At 48.8% G+C, this 25494-nt stretch overlaps 8 protein-coding genes across 8 annotated transcripts; 2 read left to right on the top strand and 6 right to left on the bottom strand.

Moving 5' to 3' along the window:
• Positions 1 to 736: 736 nt before the first annotated feature.
• On the top strand, positions 737 to 2527 carry EI90DRAFT_3152782 (uncharacterized protein). Its single transcript, XM_039065818.1, has 6 exons — positions 737 to 931; positions 989 to 1091; positions 1144 to 1178; positions 1233 to 1539; positions 1591 to 1807; positions 1862 to 2527. Exons 1-6 carry the CDS (start codon positions 876 to 878, stop codon positions 2056 to 2058), a joined length of 915 nt encoding a protein of 304 aa, XP_038918799.1. The 5' UTR covers positions 737 to 875; the 3' UTR covers positions 2059 to 2527.
• On the bottom strand, positions 2001 to 4285 carry EI90DRAFT_3047012 (Hydroxyethylthiazole kinase). The gene is made up of 12 exons (XM_039059516.1): positions 4109 to 4285; positions 3933 to 4032; positions 3646 to 3880; positions 3140 to 3598; positions 3057 to 3086; positions 2951 to 3007; positions 2821 to 2897; positions 2688 to 2769; positions 2612 to 2632; positions 2339 to 2555; positions 2239 to 2293; positions 2001 to 2203 (listed from the first exon to the last, which is right to left on the bottom strand). The coding sequence occupies exons 1-12, from the start codon at positions 4261 to 4263 to the stop codon at positions 2144 to 2146; spliced, it is 1548 nt and encodes a 515-aa protein (XP_038918800.1). The 5' UTR covers positions 4264 to 4285; the 3' UTR covers positions 2001 to 2143.
• Positions 4286 to 4427: 142 nt separating this feature from the next.
• On the bottom strand, positions 4428 to 8170 carry EI90DRAFT_3120038 (Six-hairpin glycosidase-like protein; the record flags this gene model as incomplete). Its single annotated transcript, XM_039063268.1, has 14 exons — positions 4428 to 4573; positions 4629 to 4687; positions 4742 to 5170; positions 5225 to 5339; positions 5393 to 5672; positions 5728 to 5797; positions 5849 to 6009; positions 6060 to 6162; positions 6219 to 6451; positions 6506 to 6602; positions 6654 to 7324; positions 7382 to 7546; positions 7605 to 7851; positions 7908 to 8170. The coding sequence occupies 14 exons, from the start codon at positions 8168 to 8170 to the stop codon at positions 4428 to 4430; spliced, it is 3039 nt and encodes a 1012-aa protein (XP_038918801.1).
• A 786-nt stretch (positions 8171 to 8956) lies between these two features.
• Positions 8957 to 13140, bottom strand: EI90DRAFT_2913018 (uncharacterized protein; the record flags this gene model as incomplete). Its single annotated transcript, XM_039054484.1, has 16 exons — positions 8957 to 9064; positions 9122 to 9153; positions 9217 to 9284; positions 9334 to 9386; positions 9448 to 9624; positions 9689 to 9890; positions 9948 to 10062; positions 10116 to 10398; positions 10459 to 10528; positions 10589 to 10749; positions 10808 to 10910; positions 10957 to 11189; positions 11246 to 11342; positions 11394 to 12193; positions 12302 to 12466; positions 12541 to 13140. 16 exons carry the CDS (start codon positions 13138 to 13140, stop codon positions 8957 to 8959), a joined length of 3267 nt encoding a protein of 1088 aa, XP_038918802.1.
• A 605-nt stretch (positions 13141 to 13745) lies between these two features.
• On the bottom strand, positions 13746 to 14009 carry EI90DRAFT_2912250 (uncharacterized protein; the record flags this gene model as incomplete). Its single annotated transcript, XM_039054451.1, has 1 exon — positions 13746 to 14009. A coding segment is annotated over one exon (264 nt), but the record flags the coding sequence as incomplete, so codon positions are not given.
• Positions 13914 to 15122, top strand: EI90DRAFT_3047022 (uncharacterized protein). The gene is made up of 2 exons (XM_039059517.1): positions 13914 to 14903; positions 15100 to 15122. The coding sequence occupies exon 1, from the start codon at positions 14036 to 14038 to the stop codon at positions 14636 to 14638; it is 603 nt and encodes a 200-aa protein (XP_038918804.1). The 5' UTR covers positions 13914 to 14035; the 3' UTR covers positions 14639 to 14903; positions 15100 to 15122.
• A 339-nt stretch (positions 15123 to 15461) lies between these two features.
• EI90DRAFT_2912342 (eukaryotic membrane protein family-domain-containing protein) lies at positions 15462 to 18047 on the bottom strand (the record flags this gene model as incomplete). Its single annotated transcript, XM_039054456.1, has 10 exons — positions 15462 to 15656; positions 15833 to 15977; positions 16088 to 16350; positions 16414 to 16587; positions 16651 to 16808; positions 16867 to 17034; positions 17084 to 17234; positions 17292 to 17451; positions 17499 to 17617; positions 17670 to 18047. 10 exons carry the CDS (start codon positions 18045 to 18047, stop codon positions 15462 to 15464), a joined length of 1911 nt encoding a protein of 636 aa, XP_038918805.1.
• Positions 18048 to 21727: 3680 nt separating this feature from the next.
• EI90DRAFT_3152787 (uncharacterized protein) lies at positions 21728 to 24670 on the bottom strand. The gene is made up of 6 exons (XM_039065819.1): positions 24064 to 24670; positions 23500 to 23920; positions 23182 to 23280; positions 22837 to 23111; positions 22607 to 22744; positions 21728 to 22481 (listed from the first exon to the last, which is right to left on the bottom strand). Exons 1-6 carry the CDS (start codon positions 24267 to 24269, stop codon positions 21998 to 22000), a joined length of 1623 nt encoding a protein of 540 aa, XP_038918806.1. The 5' UTR covers positions 24270 to 24670; the 3' UTR covers positions 21728 to 21997.
• Between the last annotated feature and the right edge of the window lie 824 nt (positions 24671 to 25494).

Raw genomic sequence — 25494 nt, forward strand, 5'->3', positions numbered from 1 at the left:
GTCGTGCATGCTTGTTTCGATGAGAGGGAGCAACCTTCCGAGAAGATTTGCAATCTCATCTCTTACACCCTCATTCTTGCTCTCGGCGAGGCGCGCCATTTGGCTTAAGCAGAAAGCTTTGGACTTCCACTTGGCGGTGTTGGAAAGCTCGTGACCCAATACCTCCATAACACTTTGAATGGCTTGCACAGGAGTTAAGGAAACCATGGACCGTATGGCCAAGCTAGCCGCGGATCGGACCACGTCGCCTTTGTCAGAGAGTAGCTCCAAGAGAATCGGAAGTGTTGGTAGTAATAAAGGAAGGGCAGGAGCTTTGAGGATTGAGCTGAGCGAATGGTAGCCAACAGCTGCAGATTCGCGCTCGTAGCCAGATTTCTTATTAGTGGCGAATGACTGAAGTGTCTGTAAAACATTCTCATCACTGCGAAACGACATCAGAAAATATAAGGACGTGTACATCGTGCAGTGTTGCCTACAGCAGAGAGGCAGGTCCAGCCTTCTTTACGGCACGCGCCAAATTGTCAGCGGCAGCCTTGGCGTCTGGGGCTGTTGGGGCGGCCTGCAAATTCTTCAGTTCCGTCAGGAAGGCCGATGAAGCCACAATTGCGCTATTCGGTGCCACGGGAGACATTTATCACTTGGATCGTCTACAGCGAGGTGTCCAAGGCCAGCAAAAAAAAGATCGAAAGACGGCACACTCCGAGTTCAACCTTTTGAATTTTTCAATTTCAAACCCCAAAAACGTCATATTGAATAGTTTAGTCTCCTATTCAGTCTCTGCCTAATCGTCTTTGGTATATCGATCTCTCCAACGGCTAAAGAGCAGCTTGGACATATCCTGGAGCCCAGAGTCTCGTTGTAATCCAGCACTTGTTATGTCTTCATATGAGATCTTGACTCCTGGACGTGTGGAGCAGTTCAAACGCGATGGGTAATGTGTCTCCTGCCTTTCTGTTATATCATACAACTTCGTTTATAATATTTGCAGCTACTTAGTCATCCCAAAATTTCTATCCGACGAGCAAGTGAATGGGCTTCTCAAACGTTCGAAGGAGTTACTTCAAGAGTTTGATCTTGAAGACCACCCGATGGTATGTTTAAAGTCCAGCAATGTGACAGATGTGAGAAGCCAACCCATCTCAGACTCGATTCACGACAGGCGAAGAAAACGACGAAAAGTACGTTCGTACTAAACTATTTCGTATATCTTGCACTTATCCGCCCATCTTCAGGAAACACGTTGGTGACGACTATTTTCTAACTAGCGGAGACAAGATTCGGTTCTTTTTCGAGGTGGACGCATTCGGACCAGATGGGAAGCTCAACAGGCCAAAAGGGCTCTCTGTGAACAAGATGGGGCACGCTCTCCATGAACTCGACCCTGCTTTCCGAGCGGTGACTCTGCAGAACGACCAATTGAAAAAGATCGCCCGTGATCTAAATTTCCACAAGGATCCTGCGGTTCTACAGAGCATGGTGATATTCAAACAGCCATCCATTGGGGGCGAGGTATCAGAACACAATGATTCCACCTTTCTGGTGAGTCGCACAGTGTGTTGGTGCAGTTGAAATGCTGAACATATCCTTCAGTATAGCGACCCACCTTCGGCTCTTGGGTTTTGGTTCGCGTTGGAGAAATGCACCGCCGAGAACGGTGCTTTAGGCTTCGTTCCTGGATCGCACTTGACAATCCCTATTACTAAGCGTTTTGTTCGCCTTCCTAAAGGTGGAACAGGGTTTGAACAATTGCGAGATCTTTATCAATTGCCATCCAAAGGCGACTATAAACTCGTGACATGCGATGCAGGCACGTAGCTCGGTTGAGATCGTTACCCCATTGCAGAATCTCAGCTTGCTTCAGGTGACTTGTTGCTCATTCACGGCTCAGTCATGCACAAATCGGAGAAGAATCTCAGCTTGAAGACGCGCTATGCATACACATTCCATATGATAGAAAGCGCTCCTCATGCGAAGTGGGATGAGAAAAATTGGCTCCAGCCAACATCATCAATGCCATTCTCCAAACTGTTTTCGGCTTCCTCAGATGCGTCCTCATAAACAGGATACAAAATCTTGTTTTCTTACAAGTGATAACTATCTGTACGCTCATGCTTTCTCTGCCTTGGGTCCTTTCCTTTTCCTCCTATGCAATCTGCGTGATCTTTGCCCGCCGGATGATGGGTTCAGGTGTTAAATGGCCTAGCTCATCAATCAAAGCTGGAAGGAATGTCCCTGTACCCGGACATCGGGCCGTTCTCCGGCAATCTCGGATGCGATTGTTATTGCCAGAACCCTAGCCGAAATATAATCATAGTTGAGTTTCAAGGATGGCACTTACCCTGCCACAGCGCCTAGAAGCATATCGCCCAGGACAAGTCTGCCATCAGATGCAGATGACTCGGCAAGGCCACGCCTGGCAAGAATGTTTACGGTTCCACAGTATGTGGCAATGGCAGAGCCGACGATGCAGCCACTAGCTGTAATCCCTGGTAATAGATGGTGGCCGTTACTCAATTTGATAACGGATTCCCCATTCGAGATCCAGTCATCCTTTCCTTCGTAATTAATGTGAATTACTGCTGCGACGTCCGATTTCGAGAAGGTTACCCACCTGTCATCACCACAATACACCCTGAGAGGTTGGAATTATGAGGCGACACGCTCGCATATAATTGATGGCTACGTACTTTCTTTGAGTGACAACTCCTTCACCACGGTGGCCGGATCTGTGAAGCCATCCCCAATGCTGTCGACGCCACGCGATTTGACCTAATGCCAACCTCAAAAACTTGTCTGAGAGGAGTTCGACAGCCAAAATACCTCTGTTAGCCCGGCCAGGGCACCAATCTCACTCGCATTCCCTTTGATAACCGTGGCCTGCCAAGCATTCAGCAGCTCTAACGAGGATGTAATTGTCAATTGCTCCCACAATATAAGCAATCAGACAAACGATTAGCGGTACTGCGTCTGTGTGCGGTAGCCCCCACTGCCACAGGATCAAATACGACTAATGGGGTTGGTCAGACACGATACCATCAACTCCAACACTGTATTACCAGGTTTTTTGTTCAGATTTGCAAACTCTCCTGTCGTGGAGGGCTTAGCTATGGCTTGAAACAGCATGCCAAAGCAAGGTCACCTGCAAGCAGCATTCCTTCGAAATCTCCAATGGTCCCAAAATTAATGAGCAGACCCCCGCAGACCTTACTTAGATCTTCCATTTCAGTTGGAGCGGTGGCCATTATTGGGCTTGCACCCATGGCAAGGGTAATATTAGCACTTTGTGTCATGGCCACATAATTCGTGATTTGATGCACGAGGGGGGTCAAGGCACGGGTTTCGACTATTAGTTTAGCCACTTGATGAACAATATCGGCCCTTGTTGGAAGCTCCGTAGGGATAGTCCAAGGTGTGAATGGCTGCGTGGGATGAGGTTGGTCCGTGAATGCTCGATGCAGACTCCGCAGATTCTCCGCAGCCTTTCTTGGTTCACTGCTTGACACAATCTCGCTGATCACGGCGATGCCGTCCAAGGTTCTTCCAGACGCGGTAACGGCGCCATGAAGGGTGCGTATCAAGTTACGATACTTGATACCACCTGCAGAATAATTCAGCTTCCCCGTCAGGAAGGTGATTTGCCTATACCTATTCCGATAGTCTTAATGGATTGAGAGAGCGCATCCAAAATTGAGCTAATTCCACGCGGCCCGATAACATCCTTGGTAAGCTTTTTGCTCGTGGTCCACCATATAGGTCCAATTCCAACGTAATCAACTCCAGCTTTGCTGGCAAGGGTTGCTTCCGCAGGAGAGGAGACCGAAAGACCTAAAACCATGGAAGGTGGTAACAGTTTCTTGGCAATCTCGATCGGCATGTCAGTCTAAGATCTGTCTCAGTGTCGTTTGGCACAACGACTAGTTCGGTCAAATAACCTGGCCTAAGTGGACGCCGTCCGCCTTTATAGCAAGCGCCACATCAATTCGATCGTTGATTATGATGGGCACATTGTACTTCGAGCAAATTTCCTGGGTCCTGTATGTTAAATTGGCGTGATTGGTGGGAACCATTTATAGTTTAGCGAGCTAGCCTTCTCGCAATCTCCACAAACTCCCCAGTGTCGACTGTTTTCTCGCGCACCTGCACGGCGGTGACCCCTCCCTTCAGCGACTCCTCGAGTGAATCGTAGTAGTCAATCCCTTTTGGGAGCAGCTCTCTCCCCGTAACAAGATACAGGCTATAGTCAATGTCTCGCTTTTGCGACATTTCTGAGGTTGCAATCCTCAAAATCCGTCACGAATACGTCACGTCACACCACCACAGTGATGTTTAGCCACAATTTCTATATTTCCACGCCCGAAATGTCTGCATACATAGTATAGGTGTGGTCACCTTATATTTAAAAGTTAGTAGTACATTCCCTAATGTCCCTACAATGCGTTGGGAGAGACGTCCTGCAGTGCATGAGCGATGTGGCGTGTGGGCTTCAATAAAATGGATTCCCCTGAGAACTCTTTCTCCTCTGAAGGAGTATTAATATTGTCGTGGAAGTAATGTGAGGCGAAACTCTTGGGAGCTAAAAATTTTAAGACGTCAAGAATGAAACAGGATTTGTTAGACAGAAAACTCACTCCGAGGGGTTGGCCTAGTATCAGCGGACTGCATGATATGATAGGCAACCAGACCAGTCCTGATCAAATAGGTTGGAACACTTTATCTAGGTTACCTCAATACATCGACGTACCAGCCAGTTTGGTGAGAGGCCCCCAGCCCCCGACCCGTATCGCCGTGGAAGAATTCGTGGAAAAGCACAAGATCACGGAAATGATGATCCTTGTCTAGCTTCTCATGCCCTCCATTCGTGGGTCGGCAACCACCCTCATGGGCGAAGATGCTTATGATGCGACGGCGAATCTCCTTTGCGACGCTCGAAAGATCCATCAAGTTTCCGCTGCCTGTGGGACACTCGATCTGGAACGTGTCCCCGTAATATTGGTGGAAGCGCTGTAACGACTCTATCAAAAGGAAATTCGTCGCTAGCCAGATTGGTCCCCTCCAGTTAGAATTACCACCAAACATCCCGGATTTGGAGTCGCCTGGCCAGTAATGTACTTCGAATTTCTCTCCGTTGACCTGCATAGAGAAGGGATTCTTCTCATGATACTTTGAAAGGCTTTCAAAGAGAAGATAAGCATGATGCGCCTGATGCGGGGAGGGCTTAACCTACGATCGGATGCCATGATCACTCAGGAACTCCGTTGTGTCTAACATCCTTTGAAGGATCTTTTGAAGGCGTTCCCTTCCCGCCAATGCTAAAAGAATCCTCTCCCCGGAACCCACACCTGGGGGGGTTATATGAGACCCCGAGAAACGAGATAGGGGAGGCCCAACGTACTATTTGTACCATGCATGTTACGTTGCGATACCTCAGGTCGGATATTGACGAATCGTTCTAGCCGTTCTTTGAAATTGGGAAAGCGTTCCATGACCGAAGGTTCAAGGGTCAAGGTAGCATATAAAGGGATCAAGCCAACCAGCGACCGAACTGGAATCTGCTGGGGAGTCCCTTCGTGCCACTGAATTGCGTCGAAGTAAAATTCCTCGTCATCATTCCACAACGAGGAGTCGTGATCCTCCCCATCATATGCCATAGCATCTGAAATGCTTATGAAATGCTAAAAGTTTGCATGAGTCAAGATTTTCCCACAAGACCAGGAATGAGTTGTTTACCTCGAAGAACTTTGACGCAATATCCTCATACGTTTTATCCTCTTTCGCAAGTTCAAGGGCGATGTTGAGCCTGAAATGCATTAGCACGCCCGGCGGACAAAGCAAAGCCTGCTCAACTTACATGTTCAAGCAATAGAATGCCATCCATGCGGTCCCATCGGCCTGGCGAAGTGTGCCACCATTAGGGAGCGGCTCAGACCGATTGAACGCTCCGATGTTGTCAAGTCCCAGGAAGCCACCTTCAAAGACGTTTTTCCCATCCGTATCTTTCCTGTTGACCCACTACCCGGGAGTCAGCTAGAGTGCGAGCTGCATCGGCGAGATTCACGTACCCATGTGAAGTTAATCATAAGTTTGAGGAAGATTGTCTTCAAGAATTCCGTGTCGCCTACACCACGCAGCTGGCGCTCGATTTTGAATACCCTGAAGGCAGACCTGAGAGTAAAAGTTCAGCGGGGCGTTTCGACATAATTTCTAGTTTCAACACTAACCAGGCATGAACGGGAGGATTCACGTCAGAGAAGTTCCATTCATATGCTGGAATTTCACCATCTGCTTTCATATACCAATCCCTCGTAAAGAGTAGAAGTTGGTTCTTCGCAAATTCGGGATCCACCACCGCAAGAGAGATGCAATGGAAAGCGGTGTCCCATACGGCGAAGAATGGGTATTCCCATTTGTCGGGCATAGACAAAACATCTGCGACATGGATGTGACGCCACGCCTTGTGAAGGAGATTACTGATGTAGTTAAAAAGAACCATATAATGATTACATACTTGGTTCCTGACGAATTTCCTCTCAGGAGGAGGGGGAGGCTGAGATGGGTCGCCTTTGATCCATTCCGAATACTTAAATTGGTAAAATTGCTTGGACCTGCGGGAGAAGTTAGTCGCCAGACCGAGCGAGGAACATATAGGCACACACCAAAGCATTCCGGCCAGCGCCTGGCGAGTGATATTGCGCAAGTCATGAGATGCCACAGATCCAGCGATCACGTCGTAGAAATCGTCTGCCTCAGCCTTCCGCGCCTCAATGACACCGTCAAATAGCTCCTCATCCTTAGCAGTAGTGTCCTCCTCTATTGACTTCCGAGTTAATTTGAGACGCACCACAGCGCAGCCACCATTTGGTGGAACATCCTTGAAAACATAGTGAGCGCCTGATTTAGTTCCCTTCTTATCCGGATTCACATAGGAGGATGTGTCATCCTCCATACGATGGGAAGGGATGATGTGGTCATGAAAACCATCCTTGACATATGAGGAAGCGTTTTCCCCGTCGTAGAGACGCACGAAATTTGTGTCGTTCTCCGTGAAGATCAAGTCGGGGGTGATTTCTTCGTCCGCGCCGACGTCGGCGGGTGGGGGAGAGGAGATGCAGTGGAAGTATCGACGACCAAGGGTCGGATGATCCCCCAAGATTGTGTTGGATGACAATGCTGAAAGTGAAGGTCGGGAGCTTTCAGGATTGGACCAAGACCATGAATTGGAGAAGGTGAGTTGGGGGAGGATGTGCAAATCGGCGCTCTCGGGACCGCGATTGTAAGCGATAATCCTAATAAAAATATCCTCGGGGTCATCGGCGTCTTTGGCGTACTTACAAGGGAGTTTATTGGCAAACTCCTTTCAACGAAGTAGAAAGGGAATACTTACCTCAACGAAAACATCCCAGTAACGGTCTTCATCCAGAATACCTGTGTCCATAAGCTCAAACTCTTCGTCATCCCTAGTGCGGGACGTGTTTTTTGCAACCAGCTCCTCGTAAGGGAACTTACGTTGGGGATATTTGTACAAAAATTTCATGTAAGAGTGAGTGGGCTAGTTTCAACAGAACAAAACATTGAGCTGGTGTTGGTTTAGGAGACAAGGGACTCACAGTAGAATCAAGGTAATAGTAGAGTTCTTTCACATCTTCACCGTGGTTACCCTCATGGCCGGTAACTCCGAAGAGTCTCTCTTTGAGGATCCCATCTTTGCCGTTCCAAAGCCCAAGACTCCAACAAAGTATGCCTTTATCGTCGGAGAAACCCGCAAGGCCATCTTCTCCCCAACGATAGGCTCTTGAGCGAGCATGGTCATGAGGGAAGTATGACCAAGCATCGCCATTGGCACTGTAGTCTTCTCTTACGGTGGACCACTGGCGCTCACTGGCGTAGGGTCCCCAGCGACGCCAATTCACAGATCCATCCCTGTCATTATCGAGTCGAGTATGTTCGGTGGAGAGGACAGGATTCGAACTAAGGCAGAGAATCTAGACTCTGTATCCTCCGAACTAGTTAGGGACGAAGGAGAGGTATCCGAGGATGAAGTAGAGAAGGCGGACACACGCCGAGGTGGGATCTCGACAGTGAGGCACTGCTTCGAGCTGATGGAGTTTCGTCGACCTGAAGAGTTACGGTTGAAGAGAGAGTTGGTGACTGGGACAGACTTAATGGACGACATTCTAGAATTAGGCAAGCGGGGAGAGGTCACGAATGCTTCTGACGAGAACCAGCCTGCTTTTGAGCATGGCTTCAAAGCGCATGAAACAGTCAGGTTCATCTTCGTACATGTGAGGTAAGTTTCAATTCAGAGTCAAATTGAAGCATTTGATCCAGCGCAGTGACAACGGGATTGAGACTGAAACTTAGATAGCTAGCCATATCTCATATTGAGCCAGGCATGGGTAAGACTTGCATCCATGTGCCAGACACTAGGTGCCATTGCAGAACTAACAACGTCTGGGTACTTCACCCTACAACAAGACACAGGTCCACTGAACGGGAATTTTATGACGACTCAGTCGTTGTTCAGCTGCCATAGATTACAGTTCCTGATCAGACGCACGGATGGATCCGCAAGGCGGCCTAGACATATTGTAAAGGCATAGGTGCAATCGGAGCAACGTTGTGACAGGAGTTAGGCTAATCTGGGATGACGATTTCATGTGTACAGCTTAGCACGGTGCTTGGAACCAGAGACGGTCTGTGTGAACCAGATTGGTGGTGGCAGTGCCGGATTACTGTGAGTTGAATTTGAATTGATTGACTCTCCGGCAACACCCGGAGACCGTGGGTTGTTTGTCGACCCAGATCTGGAAGATCTGGACGCAAGGATGGCGACAGGCACTGAAACAGCCTTAGTATTGAGAGCTTACGTAACAATACAATGATCGTAATATCTAAGGGGTACTGTAACTCAAACTGAAGAATGAAAAGAAGAGATCCGTTACAGATTTCTCAAAAAAATCTACAATGCATCAGGCGACAGATCTCCGATAGCACTGACAACACTCCGTGCGGATTGCAAGTCAAAGGCCGATTGATCACCTGCCTCCGAGATCGTATCAATGTGTTCCTATCGACGATGATAGTTCAGTACGCGAACAAAGGGGAGTCCAGATCGGTGACGCACATCAAAGTAATGCAGGGATACGCTTTTTGGAGCTGAAACATCATCGATGATGTCAACGACGCACGTAAGGAACGGTAGAAGGTCGGAACTCTTACTTCGGGGTGTACGGGGGAGCCGGCATGTGACGCCGGACTGAACGATATGGTACGCGACCAGCCCAGTCCTGAAAAGATAAGTCGGATTTGGCTGTCCAGACATCACTGATCACGCACCATCCGGTTTGGTGAGACGCCCCAAGACCACGCCCATCGTTACCATGGAAGAACTGTCAAAGGAACAAAGCCGTGATTAGCCCACGCCTCCTATTTTCCACGATACGGCTCTACCTCATGGAAAAGGACATAATCTCGGAAGTGAGGGTCACGATCCATCTTGGGATTTCCTCCATTTGTCGCCCGCCGACCTTCCATGTCTCGACTGAATATATGAATAATTCGGTGCTGAATTTCCTCCGCTACTTTGCCCAAATCCATGAAGTCGCCCGAGCCAGTTGGGCACTCGATCTGATGGCAAGGCATTCCGGAAGCTGACGTCAGAAAAAATCAACGAGTGTCAGGCTTCGCGCACTTGGAAATCTGGTCCGTAGTATTGATGGAACCGTTGCAGCGATTCTATCAACAAGAAGTTCACAGCAAGCCAAATAGGTCCTCGCCAATTTGAATTTCCACCGAACATGCCCGACTTCGAATCGCCAGGCCAGTACTCCACGCTAAACTTGGAACTGTTGACCCACATTTCAAAAGGCCGTTCCTCGTGATACAAAGAAAGGCTGGAACCAATCTTCATTAGTTGGTGGCAGATGAATACCAATGTATTTAACACTTACGATCTGATGCCATAATCACTGAGGAATTCATTTTCATCCAGCATCTTTTGAAGAATTCGCTCCAAACGTTCCTTACTTGCCAAAGCAAGTAGTCGTCTTTCGCCTCTGCCGCGAGCTAGAAACATTGTCCAAAAGGTAGGATTACCTTCCCAGCATCAACGAACTCACCCTTCATATTGGCCATATTCCGTTGAGAAATCTCAGGACGATTCTCGATGAACCATTCCATGCGCTTCTTGAAGCTGGGTAGCTTCTCAATAACAGAAGGCTCAAGGGTAAGTGTCGCATATAGTGGTATCAGACCCACGAGTGATCTGACAGGAATTTGTTGGGGTGAACCGTCGCCCCATTGGATAGCATCAAAATAGAGACCCTCCTCCTCGTTCCAGAGCGCAGTCTCCTCTCCGTCTTCCAAACTATACGTCATAGCATCCGCGATGAAGATGAAATGCTGATATTATAGGTAAGCCCAGTTGATTTGGCACGATGAAAGAAATAGCGCTATTTGTACCTCAAAAAATTTCGATGCAATGTCCTCGTAGACTGGATTGTGTTTCGCTAGCTCGAGCGCCATGTTCAACCTGAGATCGCCGGTCCAAGCATGTAAAGTGAAAGCCCATTCAGCGTAGCAATTTACTCACATGTTCAAACAGAAAAAGGCCATCCAAGCTGTTCCATCCGCTTGCCGAAGTGTGCCACCATTAGGGAGTGCCTCTGAACGATTGAACGCGCCAATATTATCCAGTCCAAGGAAACCGCCTTCAAAGACGTTCTTCCCTTCCTTATCTTTTCGGTTAACCCACTGACAGTCGAGGACTGGTTAGGCTGGAAATTTAGACAAGCACCATGCAAGACGTTACCCATGTGAAGTTAAGTAACAACTTCTGGAAGACTCGTTCAAGGAATTGGAGGTCTTCCCTTCCATATAGCTTGCGTTCGATTTTGAACACGCGGAATGTCGCCCTAAAAATCATTAATGCCTACGCACTGGGGAAACAGTCGAGCCCACCAGGCATGCACCGGTGGATTGACGTCCGAGAAATTCCACTCATACGCCGGTATCTGGCCATCTGGTTTCATATACCACTCCCGGGTGAATAGGTCAAGCTGCTTTTTCGCGAAGTCCGGATCGACGAGCGCAAGGGGAATGCAATGGAACGCAGTGTCCCACGCGGCGAAAAAGGGATATTCCCACTTGTCCGGCATGGAGAGGACATCTGCAATATGAAGGTGCCGCCATTCCTATGGGTATTTCTAAATAGGGCACGGCGAGAGCTGCAAAGCACTGGAAATCAAACCTTGTTGCGAACCCATTTTCGCTCTGGCGGGGGTGGTGGCTGAGCGCGATCCCCCTGCAACCATTCATTCTGGATGAACTGATAATACTGCTTTGACCTGTAGATCGTGTTATCCTCCCGCGAAGGACGCTGAGGTATGGGCGCATACCATAACATTCCGGCTAGGGCCTGCCTCATAATACTCCTCAAATCAGGGCTCCCAATCCCAGGTCCGGCAACCTGATTGTAGAATTCATCAGCTTCTGTCCGTCGCTCCTCTATGCAAAGATCAAACAGCTCCTCATCGTTAATCGCAGGATCCTTTGAAGGTGAATTGGGTGTCAACTTCAGCCGGACTACAACGCATCCCCCACGACCAGGCACGTCTCTAAAACTGTAGTGCGCGGCTGCTTTGGTGCCAGTCTTGTCAGGGTTTACAAACTGTGGTTCTGGGTGAGGTGTCCCTGAATCAGATTCGTCGGAACTCTCACTGCTAGCGCTGGTGCGGAAGCTTTGTTGGACCAAGTCGGGAGCTTTGGACGGGACTACAGGCCGGTGTCCTGAAATAATGTGGTCATGGAACGCGTCCTTTACGAAAGGCGCCTTGTTTTGACCGCCATATAGTCTTTGGAAATTGGTGTCGTTCTCGGTGAAAATCAGTTCGGGAATGATGCTATCGTCGTCATCATCGCTCCCGTTTTCTTCCGAGTCCCAGTGACCTTGTGCGTCGACGGGGGGTGGAGAAGGTGAGCAATACATATTCATGCGGCTGAGTTCGGAATGTCTAGCCGTGATGACCCCCGGGGATGCCTCGCGTATGACGGGACGCGGCGGAGTTGGTAACGACCATGACCATGTATTTGCGAACCAGAGTTGAGGAATGATATGCAAGTTCGCAGGATCTGGGCCGCGATTATACGCGGTGACACGAATCGAGATAGATTGAGGGTCGTCCGCGTCCTTCGCATACTGCAATGGGTGAATGGGGCGGCCCCGATTAGTAATCCTGATGACGAGAACCCATCACGGCTCCTCTTGGTGGTTCATCAGAAAAAAGCAGGCTGTGAAACAACTTACTTCGATGAATACATCCCAGTAGCGATCGTCATCGAAAATCCCAGTATCCATTGATTCGAATTCATTTACCTCACGGCTCCGAGCCACGCTTTCCTGCACGAGGCGATCGTATGGGAATTTGCACTGTGGATACTTGTATAGAAACTTCATGAAAGAGTGTGTAGGCTGGATAATAGTGCGACCAGAAGCAACGATTTAGAACGTTTAACGGCTTGAACAGTGGGAGGGTCCACACATACCGTAGAATCAAGGTACCAATACAGCTCCTTCACATCTTCACCATGATTGCCCTGGTGCCCAGTGACACCAAACAGTCGTTCCTTAAGAATATCATCCTCTTCATTCCACAAAGCAAGTGACCAGCAAAGTCGTCCATGATTATCACAGATCCCTCCGATTCCATCTTCCCCCCATCGATAAGCGCGCGAACGGGCATGATCATGCGGGAAATGAGACCACGCATCACCGTTAGCAGAGTAGTCTTCTCGAACAGTTGCCCATTGCCTTTCGCTTAGATAAGGGCCCCAACGTTTCCAGTGTCTTTCACGATCTCTATCCTGATCAAGACGGTATTCCTCCACAGATGTGTACTGTGTGCCTAGTTTCCTTAGGATTTGAGAGCGGTACGTCGGCTCACGGGCCCCTGCGGAGCGCGAGCCATCTGCCGATCGGGTGCGTGGACTGCCACCAGCTTCATAATGTGATTTCGATTTTGGGAGTATGGGCTGTGAGGTACTGCTCCTCGCAGCGGGAATGTTGATGGTGAGGTTTGTCAAGTCCTGCTGCGACTGGTTACCTTGTCCAAAGAGCTTCTGCTTAAGCTTTTGGGCAGATGACATTGGTGAAAATGAGGAGGGGTCACGGAGAGCAGGTCCCCACCTAAATCGCGGTGATGATTATAGTATTTATGGAGCATTTTTTAGAAGCGCGTCATTTCTTCACACGCTTCTAGCTCCCCGGAAGCAACAAAGCGCAACAAAGACTCTATATGTAATTCGGCGACCCAGGTGTGCGCAGAAGCCTGGACTTAGCCCGAGATAGAACGAATCATCCATTGCATTAAGATCGTATGAATCCGCACGTATAACCGTTCCATGGATCATACGAAAGGAGCAAGTAAAGAGGTGGAAGAGGGGAGCCAGTAGGATGCGCAATTAGGGATATACGGGCACAACCACGGGGAAAAAGGCATTATACGCGGGGTAAAAGGGCATCGCCAGGAGGTGTGAGAAATGAAACTAAAAACAAGAAATATGGGACACTGGACAACGAATTTGTCAGCTAAATGAGGCTAGGACTACTTGTGAGGGACGGAACACGATAGCAGATTGTGATAGCAATCGAAAGAAAATAGAGAAACATAAGAAAAGGAACTGTTCTGGACAGCGGATAAGTCAGAAGTTGAAAGCCAGGAATAAGTTAGTTGCAGATCCTTCGGGACAAGTTACCGCTTGGCGGCTAACAAGTCGTTAATGGCACGAGCGACGGCGTTCACCCCTTCAGTAACCACAGCCTGTTCTTTTGGGCTCACGAATTTGAGCCATCTGGCCTGGAATTTGTCAGGATGCCATACCATAAGGGCATTACGTAGCCGTTCTTTGGGTGTCTTGTCCCCAGAATGGAATCGAGACAATAGGAATGCTCCAACACGTGTCTGATCGATATCGCTGGGAGATAAGGGACTTGGAGGAAAGACAGGCCATGGTATGTCGATGAAGCGAAGAGCACGCCCAGATGTCGAGGCAGTGGATGAAAGGGAATTCCACCGTTCCTGGTATGATGTCCAGCCCTCTCGGGAAACTCTGGCCTCGTTATCCCATGCAGTTGCGTTTGTCCGTGCGGATCGAGGCAGAGGATTATGTGGAGGGGGTTCGGCTGCTGGAGGGGGCGGACCGGTCTTGGGAGGTGGTTTTGTGTACGATTGCCAGGAGTACGACCCCTGACCTTTCTCTCTGGCCACTCGTTCACGCTCTTCCCGTAATTGACGCTCACGTTGCTCTCGATCACGCTCGGCAGCACGCAATCGCTCCTCGGTTTCTAATCGCTCGCGTTCGGCTTGCTCTCGAGCTGCTTCAGCTTCCGCCCAAAGCCGCTCATGATCACGCCAAGCACGAATTTTCTCAAGCTCCTTGCGCACACGCCAAACAATCCACTCCTCGTGTGCGCGTCGAAGCTTTTCGAGTCGTTCTGGGCGATCCGCAAGACGAAGCTCCTCGTTTTTCAAAAAGTTTTCTTCTTTCGCGATCTCGGCAAGCATCTGTTTTGCACTCGCTTCCTCCTGTGCTCGCCAGCCTCCTGGAGGGGGCGGATATGGGGATCCACCAGGAGGGCCGTTAGGTTTGAAAGATGACGATTTTGTGTAGGAGTAACTGGTGTTTGGGGGTTTAGTATGTGAACGGGGGAAGGAAGAGTGGGTAGGTGAGGGTTGTCGAGAGGAATAGGTGGTATTCATGTACTGCGAAGGCTACTCTTGCAATCAGTCTTTGCCTGGGCCCTGATGAAAACGGAGGTGTGAGCCTTCTCGTGCGCCTTACCGTCCACAATAGAGGAAATGAAGTGGATCGGTAATTTTTTATGAAGTTCCTTTTTCGTGATCGTTAAGCTGGATGGGATCGAAGTCGTAGACAGCGGGGGGGAAGAAAAAAAAAGGAGATGAGAGTTAGAATCATGGAATTATATATGAAGAGAGGCAATGTTGTCGTTGTCGTCGCAGGGCGTTAGGGTTCACGCTGGCGTGCCAGGGCCAGGACAATTCTTATACGACCGGAAGAATATGCCAGAAATCTCGTGCAACTTACCTCGTGAGCAGACGTATTACGATATTTTGAATGCTTTTTTAATAATCGTGGGCCTTGGTAAGCAACGCACGAACCTTTGGCGCCGTTGCCGTTAAAGAGTGCGGCGGACCACGAAAGATGAAGAGAAAAAGAAAAACTACACAGTCTTTTTGATGACTCGCTATAATGAGTTACAATTCAGGCGGAGATACAACACGTTTTGTTCCCATCACGTGCTATCCCAAAACGTAAACAATGAATCTCGGCCTTGCCTCTTTTGAGCTTCTGGGAACACGCTTATCGTCCGCTTTTGGGCTCATGTCCGCGGTCCCCCTCCCGAGCGCAGAGACAGAAGCACTCAAATTTGGCCCTCCCACCATCTCCTACCATATCCGCTTCACCATCGTGAATCGTGTGAGGTCCTCCAGGCGTATCGTTTTCCGTTTCCCACCACCTGATTCTCGTTCCCCTGAACCCTGGCCGTCCTTACCACCTCGGACCGCCTCACCTATCTCCGGGACAAACGGAGCGTCGTCCCTAGCTGAAGTGAGCATCGATTTAAGCTCTCGATTGTAAGCCTTCAGGTTCCAACGAGGGATCGGCGAGCGATTGCAGGGTGATTGATCATCACGGCAAACACCGACAGAGAAAAGAGAACAATCAATTAAGCATCAGCAAGCATAGACGTTTCATGTTGATCCGAATGGTGCGATTCACACCGCTCGCACATTGATAGGGGAAATTCGACGCTCACCTGCTCCTGTTTACCCTCTCCGATCGGAGGCCGACCGTACGCGTTGACCTGTTCATCTTCCTCCGCCCGTCGCTCCATCCCTTGCGCTCGCTTGCTTGCGTAGATCAACAGGTTAATCCCAATGATCAATTTAACAGTGACTAGGCTAAAAGATATCATTAATGAGGCGAGGAAAAAGAGGGTCGAGTGTTGTGTGGTCAATGAAAGATTCGTTGATCCGTCTCCGGCAATAATATACTGGAGAACGATACGCACCAGATCCACGAGATAATCCCCAGCGCAACCCATGGTCCACATCTCGACAGCCATAGTAAGGAAGACTGCCACCATCCCCTGACAGTACTTTGTGCTTCCATTCTGGGCTGAACAAGCAGGAGGGAACCTATGGAGTGCGACGCATGGTTGGCGATAATCATCCCAAGCGATTGATACCCGATGAGAATCGCGAGTATGGCCAGTGGTAACGAGGCAAAGCCTAGCCTTCTCGCAACTACTGGTGACTGGTCTACATATGAATGCTGGAGTGGTCGCATCGAGAATCCGAATAAGCACGTTTGGACCATTAATCAACGAGTGCTCACTTTGCGCGCAGATCCCCTGCGCCCGATCCAACACCCCTGAGATACTGATAAATCGCGACAAAGAATGTCGACGTATCGTTCATAGACTAAAGGTCGAATATGATTGAACTTTGTAATGAAAGCGTGCTTGAGCCAGTCTACGGCGAGTTCGGAGGCTAGAACCGTAAAGACAGGCTACGACACATGTGCTGGAGTCAATTACGCCACCAGTGCAAGCCTAATTCGGGGACACCGTACAGAGAAAATTGTGGACGTGAGGCTTTTTGTGTTGAAAAATTGAAATGCTTTCGGTAGTGCTGCATAGTTGAGAGTGCCTTCCGAAGAACTTAATTCAATCATGTTTCGTAATGCGATGGCGAACAGCATGAGGGACAATTGGAATCGTTCCACGATATCTGTATGCCACGTCTTTTTAGGCAGGAAAGTTCATTTTGGGGCGCATTGTCCACTCACCAGCACACGTTATCTGGAACAAGTTATCCTTTTCGAACTTTTTGAACACTGATCCCTTGATTTCCACGAACTGATTGGATAGAAGGAGCATCAGAAGCGCATTATCATATGCATTGATGGCAACAGCAAGCGCAGTAAGCTCGTATACTAAAACCATTGAATGGGATACTTGGAAGCCATAAATAATTAGCCTGGCTCGATTGGCTGAGTAACTTACAAATGTAAAATGTCGAAAGGACAAAGAAAAGTAGAGGTCGAAGGGTATTCTGTGTCGGTCTGATGTGATGTGACATAAGGAGCAAAGTGGATCTTGAGAACAGGCAGTCGAGCAAGTCTTGTCCAATAGAGATGAGGAGCCGGTCCGCAATCTAGCAATATTCCCATCACCAAAAATCATGTCGGTTAAGAACCCCGAGTTCGCGTACCTCTAATGCATTGAAGATGACGTAAAGTTTAATCGTGTCTTGTCCACGAATTGAGTGGTATATTTTGCTAGGGTCAATGGAAGGCAACAAAATTGAGGCGGAAACGACGAGAAGGAGGAAACGGATGATGTCCGCTTTCTGAGAAGGGGGAAGGGATGATCTAGACAATTGTGAGCGATCCTCTCATTCGATTGCCGAATGACTAACTTTGACCTCAACAGGATTCCCTTCAAGGCAGCAAGAACAGCAATTGAAAAGCGTATAGGAAGAATGGTGAAAGTATATAGCCATGTATCTAAGCAGAGGACACTCCCGAAAAATATGATCTGGTGAAAGCGATTACCCGAGGCCGTGTGCAAAGCTGCCATGAAGTCGTACCTTCTCGATCGCAAGGGGAACATTCAGAAAGTTGCTCACCCGCTCCCATTTGAGCTCCTGATGAGAATCAAAGTCTGTAGCAAGTAGCTCTTCACGGAGATAATCCCACAGCGAAAATGGTGCGTGCGGCGCTTTCGGAACAGATATATGCTCTTCATCCTTTACGGTAGGAGTCGAGGATCGCGAGAAAGTCTCATTCACAGCAGGGGATGAAGGCAAAGATGCATATACCCTCCTAATCTCAGTAGGATTCCCTGGTTTTATCTCAGCCCAACGAAAGGTAGTGTCATCACCTGTACCGCGTCGTCTCTGGAGAATCGTCCGGTTCAGTCTATCTTCCGGATGCGCGTATTCAATGACGTGAGTCTCTTCATCCATAAATAATGAACTGCTTGGCGCAGGGAAAACAATCCCATCCTCCTCATGAGGCGAAGCTGGGAACACAAGTGGATTGGATGAGAGCGAAGACTTGCGTTGAGGAGAGCGACGCCGCGCGTCCAGCTCAGACGTCGAGAAACGACGTTTCTGTCGAGCGCATCAGTCCCTGTCCTCTAGGCTGGCTGGGCTAGCACGGATATACTGACATGGCTGGAGGAATGGCGACCTCGCATCCTGTGGCACTTCGTCACGCGCAATATTCTTTCGCGTCACCTGCTTTACGTCAGCCCCGAATTCTCCTTGCACAACAACTGAATACTACAACCCGTTCTTACACTATGTAAACCGTCACATTCCCGGCAGCTCCTGTTCACGATTCCCCATGGCAGAGTGAAAGCCACGTCAGCCTACTAAACATAACGCACCAAAATCCCAGGTCCGTATCACGCAGTTCCTCGCTAGTTTGAGGTCTAGATCAACCCTTCAACAACACTTCGGCCTTGTTCATTGATCCGTAATCCTCCCCTGAGCGAAGAAGGCTGTTTCTGCCTATCAGCCCGTCTCGGACGAGGGTTTTCGCCGTTCTCTTCTTGAGCCAATCCATAGAGAATCGCGACATGGTTGGTTGTTGGGTTTAGAGGTTGTCGTGGTGAGTTCGTTCATGTCTAGGCACGACGGTCTCTTCTGTCGGAGACCGCGGAGTTCGGAATTAGCTGTATCGACTTCTCTTCGGCCTTCGCGCCTGAAGGCTTGCCTTATCTGTTCACCCGAAGCTTTCCATCTTCCGTAATTGTCGACTCCATTCTTTAGTAAGGCTTTGCTGCTTACCCCGAAAGGCCGTCCTAGCCCACTTTGGTCAGCACGTCCTATCGCCCAGAGCTCTTTCCATCCGCATTATTTGCGCCTCCTCAGTGGGCTCAGACGCGCCATCATCTTCTCCTCTAAAGTAATGTGCCGCCATTTTGCACCCGCATATGTGATGATGTTGGCTACAAAATCGAGGATATCGAAAGTGTGAGCTGGAATGGGGCTACAACGCACCACCAACAACTACCAGGGGTGGTGGTTGGCGTATGGTGGGGATTAAATTTCTGGACGGGGTCATGACTAGCCATTTGGACAGGGGTGGGCCAGCCCCTATATAGTTGCCTTAAATGGGGTCTGGTTGTGATCATGGCAATCTGAAAGCAGTGGTGTATATTCACCAGCTCATCTCTGCGATTCTCAGCTAGTTTCGTGGGGGATCGTTTTCATTTTCTACGGTGCCGCTTAGTGTATGTAGCATAACTTTCTCAGGGATTGCTCCCCCTCTTGGTAGAATGTTTCCCTGGGCCAGTATTTCATTAATTTGTGATTCAATGGAGCTCGCGGTACTCCGGCACTAATGCTCCTACTTCCTCTCCTTTGTGTCCGATGCACGCGTTGTGCCGTACCCGCTGTCGGCCTCACCGCATGCTGTAACGCCGCGCTCGTTCAGTCATGCCGCTCTCGCAGACCCTAGATTTTATCAGGCAGTTCTTGTAGGTCTTCCCTTACTTGCCATCTTCACACGTTCACCGCACGCATCGGTGACTTTTCTCGGTTTTTTGTTTGTTTGTTTGTTATTGTCTGGTTCTAGCATTTCTGTTCTACAGTTGGTTGATTCGTCACGGCCCTTTGCTACCTCTCGGCGCAGTGCAACTGTTTCGATTTTGCTGAGGATCCCGGATATCTACAGCTCAGCGTTGCTTCTGTTTGTTGTAACCTAGCTTTATCCTTTCTCTTTGTCTGTGCGATCATCTTCTTCGGCATTTCAAACAGTTGAATTCTACAAATTCTCTCATCAATTGACCACACAACAATGCATTGATGACCCGCATGGCGGAAGATCGAGAAATAATTAAAGTTAGCGCTGAAGAGAGGAATAAGGAGACAGAAACAATCTTGGTGAGCAAACTGAGCATAGTCAAAGGGAGAGAGAAGCCTGAAAAAGAGTTGCTGTTCAACAAGGAGCCAAACGACAGGCTGGGGTCTTCGGTTGGAGTTTTCTTCTCGTATGCTCCGCCCGTGTTAAGGAAACTCGATACTCTTAAACTACCGTCTTCCTTCCTGAAAAGGTCAGATAAGTAGGTTTAGGTCTCCGTCTGTGTCTCGAAGAAGGTCTCGGTGCGTGGTGTATAACAGGCAGTCCGTCAGGATGTGGTCGCGTGTTTCTGTGGGTCCTCTGCATCCGCAGCTAGGGTCCTCGATTAGGGGGCATCATTTTCAGTAATGGCTTAAGGCATGGCCCGTGCGCAGTTGTGCGAGGCGGCTGAAGTTTTTACGTTCAAGGGAGTGTTCCGGTGTTATGTTGCAAGTTTGATGTTTTGTGGCGGAGCCGTCCGAATTGTGTTTTGTAGGACGCGGTGCAGAACCTCTGCGCACCCCCTTGATCAATTATGGTATGTACTACTACCAACCAGCGTTGGGGTCACTGCTCAATCGATAGTACAACGGCATTGAAGCTGCGATTCACTGAATCTCCGGCATACAATTATATAAATGATAATTTGTAAGTACGCATATACAATTAACATCTGCCCTTACGTCTCTTCGTTTACAGGCTTCATGTTGCAGAAAGTAATCCTTGGAATCTTAGCCTTTTCCAGAGTCCTGATTAGTTGTCAGCGCTTGCTGAGGCATACCGTACACGTTTCATTGGAGATGCTGCAAACGCATTCATTCGGCATCTCGGGGAGATCGATGAGGCGGGCAATCCCAACACACCACGTTGTGCCAAATCTATCTCAATAGTTCAAAGCTCTGGGACCGGAAAATCACGAATGCTCACGGAGGCGAGGTACCATATTGCAATTCTGTTCCAATCAATCATCCATCAATTTCTTATGCTCCATTTATTTTGGCTCTGTCCAGCCTGAAGACATTTTTGATTCCTGACAAGCTGTCAGGACTTGTCATTCAGGTCAAGTCCAAAAAAGGAGATATGAATACCGAACAACCTGAGACCTCCCGGATTCATCCGTGATCACAAAGCCCCCCTTCCCTATCTTGCCCTGCTGATGGAGCTTCGTACTGATTCCAAGCATCAGGGGGCACGATGATCAAGTACAGAGTTCCCCCAGTATTCCCGGCCCCCGCAATATGAAATGCTTAAAGCAGGGTGCCAGTGTGCCTTAGATGACTCATCTCGACACACCCAAAAAATGAAAAAGGTTTGAAGAAGCTGAAGGCACAGGTTCAAGACAAGCAGCTGGAAAAGGACTTGTATAACCGCTACCTGATGTCAGCCCGAGGTGGACCTTCCTTGACATTGTCATGCCTCAGGCATCGTCCCAAGGAGTCTCTCATTGCACACATGCGACCTCTGGATTGCATTGGGGAGGATTCTCTGCAATCTCACTGGATGTGTCTACCTTTGGAGAGTTATTGTAATGTCTGTTAAGTAAAGCATATTTTGATACAGTGGTTCACCCCCCCTCAATGGTGCGGATTTTACTAATATGAGACCTGCTGTAAAAAAATCAAGGATGACGAAGAAAGCAAATGTCCGGAATTAAAAATAAGGAAGGTGAGGTTCAAACCGATCCGGTGACTGGCAGTACTAGTTGATATCGGTGCCGATTACATGATCAACGGGACTTTTGCTGATCGTACGTTAGCTTAGTCGGACCTGTGAATCTTGCCAAATGGACTGATCAACTGGACACCCGATGTACAATGATTAATAACTACGCAGACGTCTTTTCATCATTCTCTTCCAGAGACAACGTACTCCTCCATCGTCGTGATTTTAATGTACCGAAATTAGCGACAACTCTAATAATGAGCAATTCTTTTCATGTATGGCATGTCTAAGATCCATCAACCACTCTATAGCAAGAGGTCACTTCCTCTCCATCCCATCTCACTCTACCGCAACTACGATCACGGAATACGGGAAAAGAAAAGAAAAAAAACCATTCCCCCCCTTTCTATGCATTATGCCCATTCGACCGAATCCTCACAAAGGACTCATCGCCCGAAGAAAGTTCCCCAAAGCCTGAATCAGCAATCGAAGCACTACTCGTCACCGTCTTCGGCCCCCACCTCTCTTCATCCACCCTCTCACTTCCCCTTCCCCTTTTACCTCCGCTCTCCTCTTCCTGCTCCACACCGGCATCAGCACCTGCACCCCCTCTCCCGTCCGCTCTCGCACCGCTCTCAACAAACTCGATCCCCCTCCTCATCATCCCCTCAATCTTCCACCCTTCCCCTCTCAACCAAACTAACCCACTCCACCCCATCGCCAACAACAACACTTCCCCTTTGGGCACATACCACCGTTTGAAATGTCTTATCCATGCTCTCCAAACGGATAACACGCCCAATCGTGCGACGTAGATGGATATTTCAGATTGACGTTTCGCTGGGAGGACGTACACCCATAAGGAAGCCACCGCTCCATTGATGAACCACCTGGGGTGTGTTGAATGCAATATACACGCGTGCATACGTTTTTGAGGTTGCAGAGGGGTACAGAGAAAGAGAGAGAGAGAAATAACAGTCAGGTGAAGGAACGAATTCGGGGGAAAGGAACGTACCGATGTTTGGGTATGACATTACCAGGTAACACCCGTTGTAGGAGACAAACCATCGCCCAAAGTGTCTGTACGGACCCGGTCACATACGCAGTCCCACGAACCAGATAATCCAACCACGTCAAAAGCGCAGCCACTGGTCTACATCACCCAAAGTTAGAGTAGAACAAGTCAATATCAGGGGTGCCAATGAAAAAAAGAAAATTAGGCAAGGAACTAACGGTAATACTCACTCTTTAATCACCCTCCCCCTGAACTTCACACCCGTCGTCAACGCTCCAAAGCCAGCAATCCATTTCGCCGCGATGGGCGCACAATCCCTCCACGCGACCAAATAGTTCTTGATACACGACGGTTCGTTGGGGTGTAGCGTTTGACACGCCAACCAATTGTGGCCTGTTGACGACGAAGACGAAGAGGGCAGTGGCAAAGGGGGGTAATGAGTCATTTCGAGGAAGTCCCTAATTTCAAAGGCATCCCTTGTGGGGTCTACGTAATGCGGGGAGTGCTGTGGGGGGTCGGATGCAGAGGAGTTGATCAATAGTGTGTAAAGTGAACGAGAGTGAGAAGACACTCACATCAAGGATGAGTTTCTCATAACTCTTGGGAAAGACGCCCTTTTCGTTGAACCAACTCCATGCCATCCATGAGTTACCGAATGCATTCAAGATCGTCACCTGTGGATATACCAAATGTGTTTGGCGTGGGCGTTTTGGGAGTTCCGAGGAGTTAAGAGATTGATCACAAAGGAATATTAATGAACGGAAACACATGTGAGCGAGTTTAAATCAGTTAAATATGACGCAAAAACCAAAAAACAAGAAAAAGGGGGATTGAATTGAAAGATCGGTTTGTCGTTATGGTAATGTTGGTCAACCCAGCCGAACTTAACTCACCGGGGGTAAATAGTCTCTCCAATCCTTCTCCGCGGCCTTGACATTTTCACCTTCAACCTGGTTCTCGAACGGTTCCTGGGATTTAGGTTTAGGTTTGGCAGATTTCAGGAACGTACTAAGCGCAGAGGAAAGGGCGTATAATGCGAGATATGTGCGTAAACCTGGTGGGAGGAGGAGTACCGCCGGGGATGTGAGAAGGATTGAAATGAATTCAGGGTTGTAGTTCCGGATGTCCTTGTCCTTGTCGTTGACTCCGTTGACTCCGTTCGTGGTTTCGGTTGAAGAGGAAGAGGACAGGGAAGAGGCGATGGTAGGGTAGATGGATTGGTAGATAAGAGGGAAGAGGGAAGGGAATAAGGCTAGTTTGAGATTTGACCTGGATGGTTTGAGGAACGTCTCAAGGATGAGTCGGAGACGTGAGCTGTGTATTGGGCGTGTGGTTATCGATAGAAAAGCCCGATGTTCATTTGGGACGTCATACCCACGAACGCAGATAAGATCCGGTTGGGTATTAAAAAAAAAATTGTTGAACAAACGAGTAGTCTGTCGTTGTTGAAGACTTACGAAGCAGAAACACCGCTTTTGCCTCTCCCGGATCCTGCAGCTGTGAGTATTTTCAATATTTTTGGGATGTGAACGAGTGTGTAGGTGATGAGAAAAGGTCTCAATCGAGCGACGAGTTGTTGTAAGTGTTGCTGGCGTTGTTGTTGCTGTTCCTGGGAGTCTTTGCTAGATAGAGGAAGGTGTGGACGGTTATTCGAGGTGGGCATTGTGGCTAGGTCTTGGCGGGATGGGATGGAAGGATAAGGGTTGAGGAGGATGTTGGTGGATGTTGGTGGATGTTGGTGATATAGGGAAAGAGGAAGAGTGAACGGACGGAATATGAATGGTGTGCTTGATGATCGGCGGTTGTGGGAGAAAGCGCTGAGAGTTTATAACATGTGGCAGCGAACGTTAGGTTGTACTACGAGCGATTGATTACGTATCAAGGGAGCGACTCTCTCGGATCACCAAGCAAATTGAAATTGTTATGGCAGGTACCCGTCGGTGAATGTGTCCGTTCTTAGCCAACAAATGCATGCATGTACTGTCAACGATTCGAAAACAGGAGTGAAGTACTGTAAACGAAATTGAGGCGATGACAAGGATGGCGATGTTGTTGGGGGCTGGGCAGGGACTCGGGAGGGGGATCAAACATGTGACATCTCAACCGGCAAACAATATTTCCTCTTCGAACTCCGCTGTCGAACTGAACAGCGAACCAAAGCTGTTGTCTGCCGTCGGGCTCAAGGGGGCCGAGCATTAGGGACAAACTCATCCTCTACCCACATCCATTGCGGGAGGTGTGAGAGAACTAGCGGACAATAAGCGCTCAGTTCACGAGAGTAGAACTAGATGTAATTAATGTACCTAGCGGACAATAAGCGCTAAGTAAAGTACACGATCTCTCAGTAACGAGTAGTCGCGTAAGAAGAAGGTAGACCTCACCTCAGTTCACGAGAGTAGAACTGAGGGAAGCAAGAAAAGGTTGCGTCCAGTGGCTTTTAAGCCTACAGCGACGTCGATCTACAAGAAAGACAAGAAAGGAATAAAGGAAAATCTCTGGCGGCTGCAGGTCCGTGCGCCCAAAATATGGGACGTCGATATTCCTTCCTAACTTCTAACAGGAGGGTCACCACTTGGCAGATCCGCAGAGTTTGTACACATTAGGGATCGATCGAACAGATGAACGGCAGATGAATTTTACACCCAGAGATTGGAATAATACTTGAAGAATCGGAAAGCAGCAATATTCCTTCCTGCGACCCAATCCGACATACTATTCCGCCTCAAAAACACGAATTTGGATCTCAGCCGAATGTGAGTAAACGTAAACGGACAGCTCACCGTATGGTGCCGATTCAGAAGACTCGACCCTGCCATCCCAACCCCAGCGTGGTTTGTCTGCCTAGGGTTAAAACAATCTCTTCCGTGAAGATCCGCCGCAGGGACATC

Source organism: Cantharellus anzutake, assembly GCF_015039405.1.
Source record: "Cantharellus anzutake strain C23 chromosome Unknown EI90scaffold_12, whole genome shotgun sequence".
Lineage (NCBI taxonomy): Eukaryota > Fungi > Basidiomycota > Agaricomycetes > Cantharellales > Hydnaceae > Cantharellus > Cantharellus anzutake.

Coding starts and splice junctions, on each gene's coding strand:
- EI90DRAFT_3047012 (XM_039059516.1), bottom strand. CDS start 4,263: ATGTCGCAAAAGCGAGACATTGACTATAGCCTGTATCTTGTTACGGGG. Junction 2,633..2,687: donor GGAGTTGTCACTCAAAGAAA/GTACGTAGCCAT, acceptor CCAACCTCTCAG/GGTGTATTGTGGTGATGACA. Junction 2,204..2,238: donor GAGAACGGCCCGATGTCCGG/GTACAGGGACAT, acceptor TTGATTGATGAG/CTAGGCCATTTAACACCTGA.
- EI90DRAFT_3152782 (XM_039065818.1), top strand. CDS start 876: ATGTCTTCATATGAGATCTTGACTCCTGGACGTGTGGAGCAGTTCAAA. Junction 932..988: donor GAGCAGTTCAAACGCGATGG/GTAATGTGTCTC, acceptor TAATATTTGCAG/CTACTTAGTCATCCCAAAAT. Junction 1,808..1,861: donor ACTCGTGACATGCGATGCAG/GCACGTAGCTCG, acceptor AGCTTGCTTCAG/GTGACTTGTTGCTCATTCAC.
- EI90DRAFT_3047022 (XM_039059517.1), top strand. CDS start 14,036: ATGTCGAGGCAGTGGATGAAAGGGAATTCCACCGTTCCTGGTATGATG.
- EI90DRAFT_3152787 (XM_039065819.1), bottom strand. CDS start 24,269: ATGCCCACCTCGAATAACCGTCCACACCTTCCTCTATCTAGCAAAGAC. Junction 23,921..24,063: donor AAAAGCGGTGTTTCTGCTTC/GTAAGTCTTCAA, acceptor CCCAATACACAG/CTCACGTCTCCGACTCATCC. Junction 23,281..23,499: donor GGAGAGACTATTTACCCCCG/GTGAGTTAAGTT, acceptor GTATATCCACAG/GTGACGATCTTGAATGCATT.